Source organism: Oryctolagus cuniculus, chromosome 15 (assembly GCF_964237555.1).
Source record: "Oryctolagus cuniculus chromosome 15, mOryCun1.1, whole genome shotgun sequence".
NCBI lineage: Eukaryota > Metazoa > Chordata > Mammalia > Lagomorpha > Leporidae > Oryctolagus > Oryctolagus cuniculus.
Genome location: NC_091446.1, coordinates 81,090,966 through 81,106,886, shown reverse-complemented (window position 1 = coordinate 81,106,886; position 15,921 = coordinate 81,090,966). Strand labels below are relative to the sequence as shown.

Below are 15,921 nucleotides of genomic sequence, written 5' to 3'. Positions count from 1 at the left end.
TTATTTTTATTATCGTTATTGTGTGTTCCTTTATAAAACAGAGAAAACTTCTATTCCTGCACCTTCTGGAATTCTTACAAACATCAGGGTTAGGCTTGACTACTCTTGAAAACTCTACATGATACCAGTATAGTACCTTCCAAGGGCACTCCAAAAAGTTGGTGGAAAATGGAATTAAAATTATGAGTTTTGTTGCAAACCCAGTTTTGAAGTTCATGCATAGTCTTTCATAACATGCAATTTCTTTTAGATTTTTTGCTTTTATTTGAAAGGCAGAAAGATCTCCCATCTGCTGGTTCACTCCTCAAATGCTTACAACAGCTGGGTCTTGGCCAGGCTGAGGCCAGGAACCAGAAACCCAGTCCAGGTCTCTCATGTGGATGCCAAGGACCCAAGTACTTGAGCCATCACCTGCTGCCTCCTTAAGTGTGCATTAGCAGGAAGCTAGAATTAGGAGTGGAGCTAGGACTTGAACTAGGCATTCCAGTTTGGGGTATGGATATCCCAACTATCATCTTTAAAAAAAAATCTATTCTTCCTGAACTTTTCTTTTAATTAAAAAACACTTGTTAAGAATAATTGTCAAAAAAAAAAAAAAAAGAAGAATTGTCCAAGGACCGATGCTGTGGCTCACTTGGTTAATCCTCCGCCTGTGGCGCCCACATCCCATATGGGCGCCGGGTTCTAGTCCTGGTTGCTCCTCTTCCAGTCCAGCTCTGTGCTGTGGCCCGGGAGGGCAGTGGAGGATGGCCTGGGTGCTTAGGCCCCTGCACTTGTGTGGGAGACCAGGAAGAGGCACCTGGCTCCTGGATTCGGATTGGTGCAGAGCCGGCCATAGCAGCCATTTAGGGAGTGAACCAGCAGAGGGAAAACCTTTCTGTCTCTCTCACTATCTATAACTCTCTCTGCCAAATAAATAAATTAAGAAAAAGAATAATTGTCCAGAAATACGGACTGCAGTGTGACATTTCAATAAGTGTACAATGTGCACTGATTAAATCATGTTGATCAACATTTTCTCCCCCCACCCCTTTTTTTAAGATTTACTTATTTATTTGAAAGGCAGAGTTACAGAGAGGCAGAGGCAGAGGGAGAGGTCTTCCATCTGCTGGTTCACTCCACAAATGGCTACTATGGCCAGAACCGAGCTGATATGAAGCCAGGAGCCAGGAGCTTCTTCAGGGTCTCTCACATGGGTGCAGGGGCCCAAGGATTTGGGCTATCTTTTACTGCTTTCCCAGGCAATAGCAGAGAGCTGGATCAAAAGTGGAGCAGCCAGGACTCGAACCAGCACCCAGGTGGGACGCCAGTGCTGCAGGTGGCCGCTTTACCTGCTATGCCACAGTGCAGGCCCCAACATTTCCCCTTCTTAGCCTTCCTTCTGATTAGAGGCTTGGAGGTCCTGTCTTCTACTTGTTTGTAAAATACATGCTAGATTATTTTGCACTGTACTCAAGGTACCATTGTATTATTATTATTAGTGGGGGTGGTGGCATATTAGAAATTGAATGAGATTGCTATTTAAGAGATTGATAAATACCTCTTTGCCTCTCTCTTTCTCTCTTTTTCTCTCTCTAACAGATGGGAGCTAAGCACTTTGTAAAACACATGCAGTTCATCAAGTGGCCAGACCATGGCACTCCTGCCTCAGCAGAATATTTCACAGAATTTGTTTGTAATGTGAGGAAGAGCTACCTTCCAGGACCCCTGATTGTTCACTGCAGGGCTGGTGTAGGCCGCACGGGAGTGTTTCCATGTCTGGATGTTGTATTCTGTGCCTGTCGCTCCCCCTCTTCATGGAGGAACGACACTAAACCCTGCCTAGGCTTCCTATCCGAGTCACGGCACCATTATGTCGCTCCCCATCTTCGCGGAGGAACGACACAGGACCCTGCGCTGTTCTTTTGTCTGCTCGGCCCTCCCCGGGTTTGCTGCTGGTTCTTCCCGGGTTGGCTACCGACCCTTCCACCTCCGTGGAAGGGCGGTTCCCCCTGCCACTTTCCCCACTTCCGCGGGGGAGCGGCACACCGCCGGCCGGCTCTCTCGGGGGCTGCACAGGTGTTCCTCTTAGATGTTCCCGGTGCATGTTGTCTCTCTCCTCCTTTATAGTCCTCTTCCACCAATCCCAACTCGGCTGCCCACACGCCGAGTACGCTGCTCTCCTCCAATCAGGAGCAGCTCCTGCAGCTTGTCAAGTTGGCGAGAGGCAGCTGGGTAGAAGCTGTTTCCTCCTCTCCCAGCGCCATATTGTGGGAGAGCAGATGCATAGAATAAGTCTTAATTCCAGTAACAGCCTAGTCCGAGTTGCTCCCCACATGTGCCATTGAAAAGAACTGCCCCGTAAGTATGTCACTCAGGCAGAGAAGCTGGCACGGCTGTAAACACAGTGCTTGTAACAGCCTGGCGGTAAGGGGGGCTAGCAGTTGGCCTCCAAGAGCAACTTAAGGAATTGAAAGCACCTTAGCTTTGCATGTCTGCTTCTCACTCACCTTGCTGCAGGTTCTTGGAGGTCACGTGAGGGTTAAAGTACGCCATGTAACTAAAAGGTTTAAAAGGTTTAGGACAGTGTTTGGAACATAATAGAAATACAGTAAATGTGAATTCATTTGCCTTTTCTTTCCTTCTCTTGGCACACATGGATTTAAAATTTTTTTCTAGTAAATGTTGATAAAATGTTCCTGTGTTTAATGAACAGAATATAATATGTATATGAACACACTGGAAAAAATGTAGACTTCAGAGTTATTGAGAGGTGCCAGGGTTTGGCTGCCAATTTTGCCACATATATTAGATTTTGTGACTTTGTATAAATTGTTTATCCTTTCTTAACCCCAGCTTCTTATGTGTAAAATACTGATAATAATAGTTTTGGGCTTCAGCCAGTCATTAATTATCACTTACTTTTCTCCTAAATTTGGAATAAGCTAAGAGACAGACACAGGAATCAGATATATGGTCATTTCCTTTATTATTGACTAAACTGACTAGACCATGTGACTTGAACTTGGTGGCCAAAAAGGCTTACTTACTCAGCTGTTTCCTTGTGCTGCAGAAGTGGGGAGGGAGGGCATCTATTTGCTGAGCAGGCCCTGAAGAAAAAGAGACTCTTAGTGATTAAAAGGAAAGTGAAAATTCATCAGGAAAGAGGCAACAAGAAACTTGTCCTGACACCCATAGGCTACAGGATTTATGTTGTTGTCAGAACAGGTGTCGCACCTCAACCCTTTCAAGGTTTTTTTTTTTTTTTTTTTGACAGGCAGAGTGAACAGTGAGAGAGAGAGAGACACAGAGAAAGGTCTTCCTTTGCTGTTGGTTCACCCTCCAATGGCTGCCGCGGCTGGCGCACTGCAGCCGGCGCACCGCGCTGATCCGAAGGCAGGAGTCAGGTGCTTCTCCGGGTCTCCCATGGGGTGCAGGGCCCAAGCACTTGGGCCATCCTCCACTGCACTCCCGGGCCACAGCAGAGAGCTGGCCTGGAAGAGGGGCAACCGGGACAGAATCCAGCGCCCCGACCGGGACTAGAACCCGGTGTGCCGGCGCTGCAAGGCGGAAGATTAGCCTACTGAGCCACGGCGCCGGCCCCTTTCAATGTTTTATATAGTTGTACCCCAACAGTGACAGTCTTTCCCTATGGCCACAAAATGGCTGCTGTGGTTCCAGTACTCCTCAGACCATCTCGTAAAGGAGTAGAAAAACCGTCTCTTCAAGTTACTCCTTTGAGGACAGAAGAACCTTGCCTTTTTTGGAAGCTCGGGCCAGTATCTCCCAGCATTTCACTTTTCTGATTGAGTTTCAGCCCCTTCTCTGCTCTAATAAGTGTGGTTATGTTGATGCACTTAAGTCAGTCAGGACTGCTGTGGGCCATGTGGTTGAGAATGAGAGAAGAATGACCTTAGAGGGTAAGAAAATCAAATGATTTGTCCTGTGGGAGAGCACATAAAAATGAGGAAAAGACAAGCTACAGAAACTAGTTGCGGCCGGCGCCATGGCTCACTAGGCTAATCCTCCGCCTTGCGGTGCCGGCACACCAGGTTCTAGTCCTGGTCGGGGCGCCGGATTCTGTCCCGGTTGCCCCTCTTCCAGGCCAGCTCTCTGCTGTGGCCCGGGAGTGCAGTGGAGGATGGCCCAAGTGCTTGGGCCCTGCACCCCATGGGAGACCAGGAGAAGTACCTGGCTCCTGCCTTCGGATCAGCGTGGTGCGCCAGCAGCAGCGGCCATTGGAGGGTGAACCAACGGCAAAAGGAAGACCTTTCTCTCTGTCTCTCTCTCTCACTGTCCACTCTGCCTGTCAAAAAAAAAAAAAATCCTTTGACCATTTCCTAACTGTGTTGATTGTTTTTGTGTTGCTGAGTTTTTAAAGTTGCTGATATATTAAGGATGTCAGACAGTTCTTGACAGACTTTACAGGATTGTGCTGATATCACCGTGGCCTTGCCATGCTGAGTGGCGCTCGGAGTGCAGCAGTGGGACTCTGCCGGCACGCCCAGCAGCAGGAGAGATGGTCTCTACCTTGCTCTGCTGATCGCATTCCTCCGTTGCACTAGCACCAGATTGCCGTAAGTTTCCAAACAGCCCATGTTTCTGGATTCATGCCTGGGGGTGGGCACCGGTTCAGCCTCAGTCGTGCCATTCTCCACATGCAGGTGCGGAATCTGGTGCCGACGCCTGCTGCCCAGCGTCTCCACTGGTGCCGGCGCCTACTGCTCAGCGTCTCCACTGGTGCCGGCGCCTGCTGCCCAGCGTCTCCACTGCACTCGACGGGGCTCTTTATAGGAGAAATGCTGTGCTGCTCTTGGGGGCAGAGAACGTCTTCTGTGCTTTTCCAGAACCACAGTGCTGCTTTTAGGTCTCGCTTTGGATAACCAAAAGGTATACACACGGATAACTTTGGTATTTCTTCTGGTGAGCTTCCCAATTTCTCCTGAGAAACATGTCTTCCTTACTCACTGAGCTACGTTAAAAATAGAGTGCATTTTCTTGTGATTAAGACCTTGAGATCTTTTACTAAAAAGAGGTACGGGGCACTCATCTGGTAATCCAGGGTTTGTGTTTTACCTTCTGCGTGGCTAATACAAAATCACTGTGGCCTTGTTAACAGTTCAACATCCAGGATACAGTGACTGTGGGGAGCAACTCGGACTAGACTGTTACTGGAATTAAGACTTATTCTATGCATCTGCTCTCCCACAATATGGCGCTGAGAAGGGAGTAACAACTTCTACGCAGCTGCCTCTCGCCAACTTGAGTGATGACCTGCAGGAGCTGATCCTGCTCCTGATTGGAGGAGAGCAGCGTACTCGGTGTGTGGGTAGCAGAGTTGGGATTGGTGGAAGAGGACTATAAAGGAGGAGAGAGACAACATGCACCAGGAACATCTATCCGAATAACACCTGAGCAGCCCCCGAGAGAGCCGGCCTGTGGTGTGCCGCTCCCCCGCGGAAGTGGGGAAAGTGGCAGGGGGAACCGCCCTTCCACGGAGGTGGAAGGGACGGTAGCCAACCCGGGAAGAACCAGCAGCAAACTCGGGGAGGGCCGAGCAGACAAAAGAACAGCGCAGGGTCCTGTGTCGTTCCTCCACGAAGACGGGGAGCGACAAGTGACCCACATGAGACAGCAGCGTCGTGGCGTGATTCAGACGAAGGTAAGATTTCCCCACACAAGTTCTAGGGCAGGTGATGGACTTGAAGGTTGACGTTGTGCAGCAGTTCACAGTTCGTGGGCCTCTTCCCTCAGTGATCCCACTGAAGTCTGGTAGGCGTCGCTTTTGCACTGATACTCCTGATGAAGTGTTTCAGGTTCAGAGCGACAGAAGTCTGCCCACAGGGTCCCCTGGAGAGCCATGGGTGGAGCCAGGGGCAAACTGAAGTCTTCAGATGCCCAAGTGTGTGCCTTGTAATCATGTCCTATACAAAGCATTACTTTTAATAAATTTCAAGTAGCAGTTTGAGATACTGACTTGCCACTACAATGTCAAAGTTATTGGCATGTTACAAAAATTACCGTTTATGTCATAGATTAGTTCATCAGAACAGAAGACCAAGAGAATATAGATAATTGATTCATATAAGAGACTTGTTAGAATTTGAGTTAGCCGGGGAAAACGTAAGGAAGTTGAGACTGAACCATTTGCCTCAGTTCAGTTAAGCCTTCAGTTAACTGGCTGTAGAATGAGAGACCAAGAACTATATCATGGTGATTTATCTCACTCATATTTTTTAAAATGTTTTTGCATAAAGAGTCATTGTTTAAGTGTTGGTAGGTAAATGTTTGCTTTCTTTAGGAACTTTTCTGTGTAGTTGAAAATTACAAATGTTTTCTCTGAAAGTAGAGATCAGTATTAAATTACTTAGCATGGTACTGTTTTTTGTGTGTACGTATATAGGAGCAATATAGCTTTTGTTACAAAGTTGTGCTTGAAGTTCTTCAGAAGCTTTTCACTTTGGGTTAAAAAGACTCCTGTTGCTTTGTGCTTGAGATGATGAAGTGGCTTGGAACTCCCTTGCACAGGATACATGGGAGCTGTGCCAAGGGTTTGGCTATGAACAGAACGTGCTTGTTGGATCCACTGATTTTCTTCCTGAAATCTCACTCAAGGCAGCATCAACTGATGTGGGGTGAAAAGTGTTTACCCATGGATCTTATTAGACAATATCAAAATACCCTCCCAGGCTTCCCAGTGAGACAAAAGTAACACAGCCTAGCTATTTGATTGAAGGGGTTACAGAGCCCAGTAAAGAACCTAAAACATATTCATTAAGACTTTATTTGGAAAAGTGACTAAAGGGAGCTGAGGATTTCCAAGACTTTATAAGCCCTTATTCTGGGAGAATATAGGGCCAATTAGCTGTTGGTTCACTGCATGATTTTTAAAGGCATTTTCAAACAAACATTTATCCATGTTTATTAACAAGAGTGTACTTCTAACTGGTAGTTGAAAAACCCAGTTGAAAACAACCCAATTAGTGGATTACACATTGAATTGGGTACACATTGAATTCCTTTTCCTTATCATTCCACACTCCTGTGGGGCTCCAGGGAACTCTGGAGGAGCTGGACAAGGCCCGGTTGGTTTGGGAGGTGTTTCATGGGTGGACCGAGTTCTCTTCTCCATCCTGCAGGCACCTTGGTGAACAGTCCAGAACTAAATAGATGTTTACATAGGAAGTCCAAGAGGAAATGTTTGCCTGCCTGAGTTCGTTCCAGTCCCACCCTAACACTTAACGTATTACTCAGTCTGCTTTGTTAAAAGCAAATACTACGTTTTACTTGCCTATTACTCTGCCCATTAGTTAACCAATAAACTTTGATATAAGCATTATTACGTAATTCTGAGTCATTAGTGGTATCTGTTATGTGGGATGAATTTTCAAACCAAGATCTAGGATATTTTCTTTCCAAAATTCCATTAAGTCATTTCTTTCCATTACTGCCCCACTCTGCTGAAACATCTAGAAGTTGGATTTGGGAATTAGATTTTGGGAAACCAAATTCATACTTATTAAATGAAAACTTCCTTACTCTGTTTTGAAAAGATCTTGGCCATTTTTACTATAGGACTTGGCCTCATATAATTACAGTGCTATTTTGGTTGAGGAGTTTTGGTGACCATTTAGAGTAATTATAAGCTACAAAGCAGTTGATAGATGTCTTTGCACAGTGTAGTTCAGTGCAGATCAGAATATTTGATGTGTTGATAAAATTTGTAATATTCTGCAAATCTTCAATTTTTAAGTGGTTTCTTTTGGCTGAATGAATGCTTGAATTGGTTAAACTGGATAATTCTCATTTAAAAATAATTATAAGCAAGAAATGTATTTAACATTAAATCAGATCAATGATTCTAACTATTTACTTTGTTCATATAAATAATAGTGCTAACCAATTTCATTTTTTTCTTTTTCTTTTTCTTTCTTTTTTTTTTTTTTTTTTGACAGGCAGAGTGGACAGTGAGAGAGACAGAGAGAAAGGTCTTCCTTTGCCGTTGGTTCACCCTCCAATGGCCGCCGCGGCTGGCACACTGCAACCAGCGCACGGCGCTGATCCAATGGCAGGAGCCAGGTATTTATCCTGGTCTCCCATGGGGTGCAGGGCCCAGGTACTTGGGCCATCCTCCACTGAACTCCCTGGCCACAGCAGAGAGCTGGCCTGGAAGAGGGGCAACTGGGACAGAATCCAGCGCCCCGACCGGGACTAGAACCCAGTGTGCTGGCGCCGCAAGGCGGAGGATTAGCCTAGTGAGCCGTGGCGCCGGCCCCACTTTCATTTTAAGACTGGCTTATAATATTTGTATCTATTTTTTATTACGGTAAAATAATAGGCATACTATATAACAAACTTCTGAATAAGGATTCTATGCTGTTATTTAAATTTCATATGGATTGCCTGAAGTGTTTTTATTTATATGGGTCTTTTTTTTTTTTTTTTTTTTTTTTTTGACAGGCAGAGTGGACAGTGAGAGAGAGACAGAGAGAAAGGTCTTCCTTTTTTGTTGGTTCACCCCACAATGGCTGCTGCACTGGCGTGCTGTGGCCAGCACACCACGCTGATCCGAAGCCAGGAGCCAGGTACTTCCCCTGGTCTCCAATGCGGGTGCAAGGCCCCAGGACCTGGGCCATCCTCCACTGCACTCCAGGGCCACAGCAGAGAGCTGGACTGGAAGAGGAGCGACCGGGACAGAATCCGGCTCCCTGACTGGGACTAGAACCCGGTGTGCCGGCGCTGCAGGTGGGGGATTAGCCTATTGAGCCGCGGCGCCGGCAGATATGTGGGTGTTTAAATGTCCTTGTAAACAAAAAATTCACAGTTCTTGATGTTAAATATATCATCTCTATATTGGGTGTCCCATAATTTTACAGTTGGACTAAATTTTTAATTTTTCCAGAGAAATACAACAATTAATTCTTGGAAGGTGAATTCCAAATTGAGATCTTTTGACTATGTGAAATAGTATCTTTTATACAGTGTTAAGTGCTTTTCTTCTAGGGTATGAATATGAAACTTGCATTGGTACATATATAAGCACAAATATAAAGAAAGCATGAAACAATTTAGATATAAGCATTTGATAACTCAAGTTTAAATACATGTTTCAAAATATTTATTTGAAAGGCAGAGTGACAGGGAGAGATAAAGAGAGACAGCGAGAGTCTTCCATCCAGTGGTTCACTCCACCAGTGTCCACACAGCCAGGGCTGGGCCAGGAGGCAGAGCTTCATCCCAGTCCCCCATGTGCATAGCAGGGATCCAAGTACTAACGCTGCTTCCCAGGCTCCTTAGTGGAAAACTGGGTTGGAAGCGAAGGGGGGGCTTGACCCCAGACTATCCCCCACATTGCGGAATGCAGTGACCCAAGCAGGGGTTTCACCTGCTGTACCACAACAACCCCCAGTACATGTGTTGAAAGTTGTGTATTCTTGATGCTTATGTGTTGGACCAAGGCTTTTTGGAAACAAGCATATTTAAATGTTAGTTGTAGTAACTTGCTTGGGCCTTTCATTTCTAGTTTCCCTAGAACATTATTGAATTTTCCATTAAGTTGCCATTAACTACTGAAAACTCATGTCAGCAATTTATTTTTAACTGAAAAAAAAAAAATCTCAGGAGGAAAGACACCTTGAAAAACTCCAAAATCAAAAGTTTAATTTCCTACTGAATTTTTTCTCATCCATGAAAAGAACTGAGTAATTAATTAATTAGTTTCTAAGTTGCCCTCTGAGGTTTGAGTAATTGAGCCAGGATTTGGAAACTATCCGTTGAGTGCAAACAGGTCAGTGGTACCCAGTGGGGTGATGGCTTAGATTTCTCAGCTGCCACTTGGTTTGCCCGTAGCCACAGACAAGCAGCAGCAGGAGTGACCTTTGAAGAGCTTGGGGCGGTAGGGTTCTTAGTAGACCTGAAGCTAAACAAGAAGAGCATCAAATTGGAAGGTGGAGAACATTGAGCCTTCCTGTACAAAACAGCAGTGCCTCCTGTTAGCGCTGCAGCCTGCTGAGTATCGCTCCAGAGTTCGTGAGCCAATGCAGTTGGACTATGAAAGAGGAATAACTGGCGTAAATATTGGAAACTTAGAACAGAATGATTTTTTTTGGTATATATTCACCCACATAGAAATAATAGGCTTAGTTGAAAAACAGGATTAGAAGATTCATTGCAAAATCAAGATATAAGATAACCATGGAAGAGCTAATCTGTCATCATATCTATCTATCTATCTGGCAAACTATGGTTCATGGTCCATATCTAAACTGTGGCTTGCTTTTGTAAATAAAATTATATACCCATTTGCTTATATACCGTCTATGGCTGCATTTGTACTATAATGGCAATGGCTGAGTTAGTAGTATTTTAGTCTTTAGTGTAAATCCTGAAAAGTTACCACTTTTGCCTTGAACAAAAAGTTTTCTATCCTCAGAAACAGGAATATGTACAATGTAGATTTCATAGGGCTGACTTTGTGGTGTAACAAGTTGTCACCACCTGTGATGCTGGCATCCCATATGAGCACTGGTTTGTGTCCCGGCTGCTCCACTTCTGATCCAGCTCCCTGCTAACGCACCTGGGAAAAGCAATGGGACATGGAACAAGTGCTCGGGCCCCTGCAACCCACGCGGGAGACCGGGATTAGGCTCCTGGCTCCTGGCTTCAGCCTGGCCCAGCCCTGGCCATTGTGGCCATTTGGGGAGTGAACAAGTGAACAGAAGGTATCTCTCTTTGTATCTCTCCTTCTCTCTCTCTCTCTTAACTCTGCCTTCCAAATAAATAAATTTTTTAAAATGTATATTTCATAACCTTTCAAATTACCTAGATCTAATCAATGCACATTATATACATATATTGAAATGTCACATATTAGCCTATACATGTGTACAATTATTGTTAATATAAATTTAAAAAATTCTTGGGAAAACAAAAAAATACTTACAAGAAGACTGGTTGATGCTGATATTTTTACTGAACAGTAAATACGTGAAAAGATGGGACAGGTATTGAGTGCAGTGACTTAAGCCACCACAGGGGAGGCCTGCCTCCCTGTGAGCGTGCCTGGAACTGAGTGCCGTCTCCACTTCTGATCCAGCTTCCTGTGAATGTGGATCCTGGGAAGAAGCAGGTGGTGACTCAGGTTACTCGGGTCCTGGCCACTCATGTGGGAGACGTGGACGAAGTTCTGGCGTCTGGCTTCAGTCGTGTCCAGCCCCAGTTGTAGACACTAGGGAGTGAAGCAGCAGATGGAATATCATATTCTCATATTCTATCTCTTTCTGCCTTTCAAAAAGATCTTGTTTCTTCTCACATAAAAGTGAAAGTTAGTTGGGGCACAAGGAAAATGTTTGGCTTAGCAGTACCCAAACTATTATCTAAAGCCACAGAAATTATTTTATTTTATTTTATTATTTTATTTTTTTATTTATTGACAGGCAGAGTGGACAGTGAGAGAGACAGAGAGAAAGGTCTTCCTTTGCCGTTGGTTCACCCTCCAATGGCCGCCGCAGCTGGCGCGCTGCGGCCAGCACACCGCACTGATCTGATGGCAGGAGCCAGGTGCTTCTCCTGGTCTCCTATGGGGTGCAGGGCCCAAGTACTTGGGCCATCCTCCACTGCACTCCCTGGCCACAGCAGAGAGCTGGCCTGGAAGACAGGCAACCGAGACAGAGTCCGATGCCCCCACTGGGACTAGAACCCGGTGTGCTGGTGCCGCAAGGCGGAGGATTAGCCTAGTGAGCCGCAGCGCCGGCCTAAAGCCACAGACATTAAAACAATGTGATTCTGGCGCAAGGTAGCATAAGAGATGCATGCAACAAAATGCAGTTGAGAAGTGGAGACAACTCCACTTATATTTTTAAATTTATTATATGCTAAAGATAGCATTTCAAACCCAGAACTTCAAAATACAGAGCAAAAACTGATGGATCCAAGAAAGCTGGAAAGAGACAAAGCTACAGTTAGAATTGGAATTGCCAGTATTTTCAAGTAGAAAATTAGTACAGATAGAAAAGATTTGGCTAACACTGTCACCTGGCTTGTCCTGGTTGGTGTCTGTAGGGCACTACAGCAAGCCACAGCAGAGTACACTAGAGTCCACATTGTTCTCAAATGCTCTGTGACAGGCTGTGTTTATGATTACAAAGTGGGTACCCATGGTTCAAATGAATGGAATATAGAGTTATTCATGGACTTACTTAGAAATAACTAATATGAAATTTCAAAAATTAAAAAAACTTTGTAAGTTAACAATGTGCTTGTAAGTAATCCATGTATTAAGAAGATCACAAGAGAATTGAGAAAATATTTTGTACTAAACAATGAAAACCACAAAACTTGTAAGATACAGTGACAGAGTTTGAGGAGTTGGAGCCATGCTGAATTTACTCTGTCTGTGGGACCTCCGGTTGGCTCTACAGGTCTGATGTTAAAAAAGATTCCTTATCTGAAAATTCAGATCTGGAGCAGTGTTTGCCTTGGAAGTGATGCTTGAAGATGTGTGAATGGATGAGTTCCCTAGTTAAGGTGGAGGCCAAGAGTCCGTGAACTTCAACGTTCATGCCCACCCCGAGTGTCCTTCCTGGTGCTGACAGGCACCCCTTCCATGAAGCCTGTCACTCAACCCTTCCTCCCCGATTCCTGCAGCCATGCTTCTGACACTGTGGTGGAGGATTTGTTTGTTTTATGTACAACCTGAAAACAAAGATTCAACAGATGCTTGCTGGTGAGCTCATTTGAGGACAGAAGCTGAGACTGGATGGCCCTTGGCCCCTTCAGGAGGAAAGAAGTGCAGTGAGCACCTGGTAGGGCTTCAAGGGGTTGGAGCACTTTAGTTCTGATCCAGCTCGCTGCAAATGTGCGTGGGAAAGCAGCAGATGATGTCAGAGTCCCTGGACTCCTGTGGGAGACCAGGATGGAGTTCTTGGCTCCTGGCTTCTACCTGACCTGGTCCTGGTGGTTTTGGTCAATTGGGGTGTGAACCAGCAGAGAGAAGATTGATTCTATCTATCTATCTATCTATCTACCTACCTATCCTGCTGCCTTTCAAATAAATAGATCTAAAAAGATTTTTAAAAAAATAAGTAAGGAGAGCAGACGCAGAAAACTTCAAAAGTAGACACAATGAAGTTGTAAAAGTTATCTGCGTAAGTCAAGTGTATAGGAGAACTAAATTCACATAAAAATTAGTAATAGAGGGGTCAGGATTGTGGATGCAGTGGGGTAAGCCACCACCTGTGATGCCGGCATCCCACAGGCCAATTTGAGTCCCAGCTGCTCCACTTCCTATCCAGTTCCCTGCTAATGCACCTGAGAAGGTGACAGAGAGAGAGAGAGAGAGAGAGAGAGAATCTCATCTGCTGGTTAACTTCCTAGATGACTGCAACAGCCAGCACTGGGCCAGGCTAAAGCCAGGAACCAGGAGCCAGGAGCTTCTTCTGGGTCTCTCACATGGGTAACAGGAACCCAAGCACTGGGGCTGTCATCTGCTGCTTTCCCAGACACTGACAGAGCTGGATTGGAAGTGGAGCAGCGGTGACTTGAACCACCACCTACATGGGATGCTGGTGTTGCGGGCAGAGGCTTTACCCGCTGTGCTACAGTGCCGACCCCTTCTGTTTCTTTTTAAAGACACTAGGGAAAGCACATAAAACACTGATGAGCAAAAAAAAAATATCAGAATTGGAACTATTCAAAATGGGATGACAAATAAAGAAAGGAAAACAACCTAGGAATGAAGACTACAAACTAGAAGAAACACAAATGAGTGAATTCAGTAGCTGATGTCTTAGAAGAGTATGAAGTTTAGGAGGAATACTTCGGAAAGGAAGAAAGAAAGTGATTGGAGAACTTAAGCTTCAGCGACAGGCAAAGGAGACTAGGAAGTGGATAATAGAAGTTACTAAGAAAACCAAAGCAAGGATACAGAATGAATACATTAAGCCAAGAACTAGCTTGAATAACTTAAGGAAATTATTCCTTTGATAAGAAGATTTAAAATTACTTATTTTGAAGTGGCAGTATCACAGTGTGTACCTGAGACCATCCAATGGATTTGACCAATACCCAAGAATTTTCTAGTAAAGTTCCTGAAGTTTGAAGAGAAATAAAAAATGTCCTTTGAGCATCTAGTGAGAAAGGATACGATGAAAAGACGGTTATCAGGTTGTGGAATGATAAGATTTCCAAGAAAAGATTTCATGAGTCTAAGATTTTATATCCAGCAGCGCTGACTCTGAAATTCAAAGGGCACACGTTGATACCATTGTGCACAAGCCCAGAGAATATTTGATCATCCCCACAGAGCACCTTTGAAACTCCGTCCATATCCTTGCTGCCCAGAAGCACCACTGAGATGTTAGCAGCTGGAACCATTCCACACACAGGGCACAGGCCCAAGAAACGCATATGCTGGTGGAACTGCATTTGCCAACAAAATCCACCCCCCTGAGAGAATACAGTATTCTGACGACGTCCAGGGGCTCCTTTCCCAGGAATCCCGCCCGGGAATTGGGACCCTGAAGCAGAACACTGAGGTAAGCAAGGGCTAAATCAGACACCATGCCTTCCGAGTCTCAGTGGTACCCCCTTCCCAAGCAAAATGGGGTGTGGCTCCTTAGGGACTGCTCCGTTGATCGCCACTGGGAACTGGGGCAAGTTGAGGCCTGCCCAGGAGGCCTGGGCTGCTGTCCCTGTGGGAGCAGCTTGCTTTCAGAATTCTGACGACTTCAGGGACATATGGGGCTCTCTCATTGTCCATGGAGAATTTCCTCTTCACACACACACACACACACAACTCCCTTTACCACCAAACAGACAAGCAGACCACAATTCTGTGAGTGGCATGTGGGTTGATTATCTCAGTTCATACTCTGGAGTGTGCACCTTGCATCCAATGTCTTTCAGTCTTCCCCACCTGCCTCTGCTATTGTCAGCACTTAACACACTTCCTGGGCCCCAGAAGCTTCTGCTGAGTAAATGAATAAACATGGTAGGAGAAGGAGTGGCAGCGGCAGTCGGAGCTCACTGTGGCTCCGAAGGCTCCTTGCGGGACCCCCACAGAGTGGCCTCTGCTCTGGGTTTGTGCTGTGCACCCGCTGCTTCCTGCCCAGCGCGTGTCGGAGGGCCCTGAGAAGCTTGGTGGTCCCGGTTTGGGAAGCGAGGACCCAGCGCCATACGTGATTACACACACCCAGGAGACGCTGCTGCCCGCGCCCGCTGGAGCTGATGCCCGGCTTTTCTTGGTCTCCACCTGGTGCTCAGTGCTGGGTCCCCCCGAAAGTGGGCACAATGAGGGGAGTGGGGTGTGTTCAGGAATTAGTGCCCTCTTGCTCGAGTCCTTTTCCACCTGGTGTGAGAGCTGGAATGAACCTGCTGACAGCAGTGTGGCTACCCAGCCCTTCCCATGTGCACCTGTCGCTCAGCTCCCAACAGCACTTGCTGCTCATGTGGCCCTTGGGGCCCCGCCAGGCAGTGGGACCAGCAGCCCCAGGCTGACTTGGAGACCTGCTTGCTGTTACCCCTCCAGGTCAAGGGTAATTCAGAGGGACAGGCATGCTCCAAGGTGAGCGGCCAGGAGGGAGGAGGCATCTGCTCAGGTCTCACTGGGGTCTCATGTAATCACCACTCACGCGTAATCATCACGTGTTCCCACCACATGTGTGCGAACATGCGTGCACAAGCACAGAGCAGCACTGCACGTGCTGTTCCTGGAGAGCAGTGTCTCTAAGGGACACCTCTCAGGAGGTGATGCTGCCGGCCTGGTGGAGTTCCCACCGGCCCTGGCTGGGCCTTCTGCACAGCACTGCCGTCTGCCTTCCGTGCAGGGAAGCCGGGGGAGCAGCCCCACACCTAGGTTGAGAGAGAGCAGCTGGAAGCAAAGGCCTTTGGTCACTTGTTGGGCTCCAGGACCGACAAGCCCTGCTCACCCTGGCTGGGGCAGAG

At 46.3% G+C, this 15,921-nt stretch overlaps 1 protein-coding gene across 1 annotated transcript in view; it reads left to right on the top strand.

Moving 5' to 3' along the window:
- The window catches only part of LOC100348037 (tyrosine-protein phosphatase non-receptor type 20), a 54,254-nt gene extending 47,806 nt beyond the window's left edge, over positions 1 to 6,448 (top strand). Inside the window, 3 exon segments of the mRNA XM_070057152.1 lie at positions 1,582 to 1,774; positions 5,583 to 5,641; positions 6,383 to 6,448. Coding sequence (XP_069913253.1) covers positions 1,582 to 1,774; positions 5,583 to 5,641; positions 6,383 to 6,448 — 318 coding nt within the window.
- Positions 6,449 to 15,921: the final 9,473 nt, after the last annotated feature.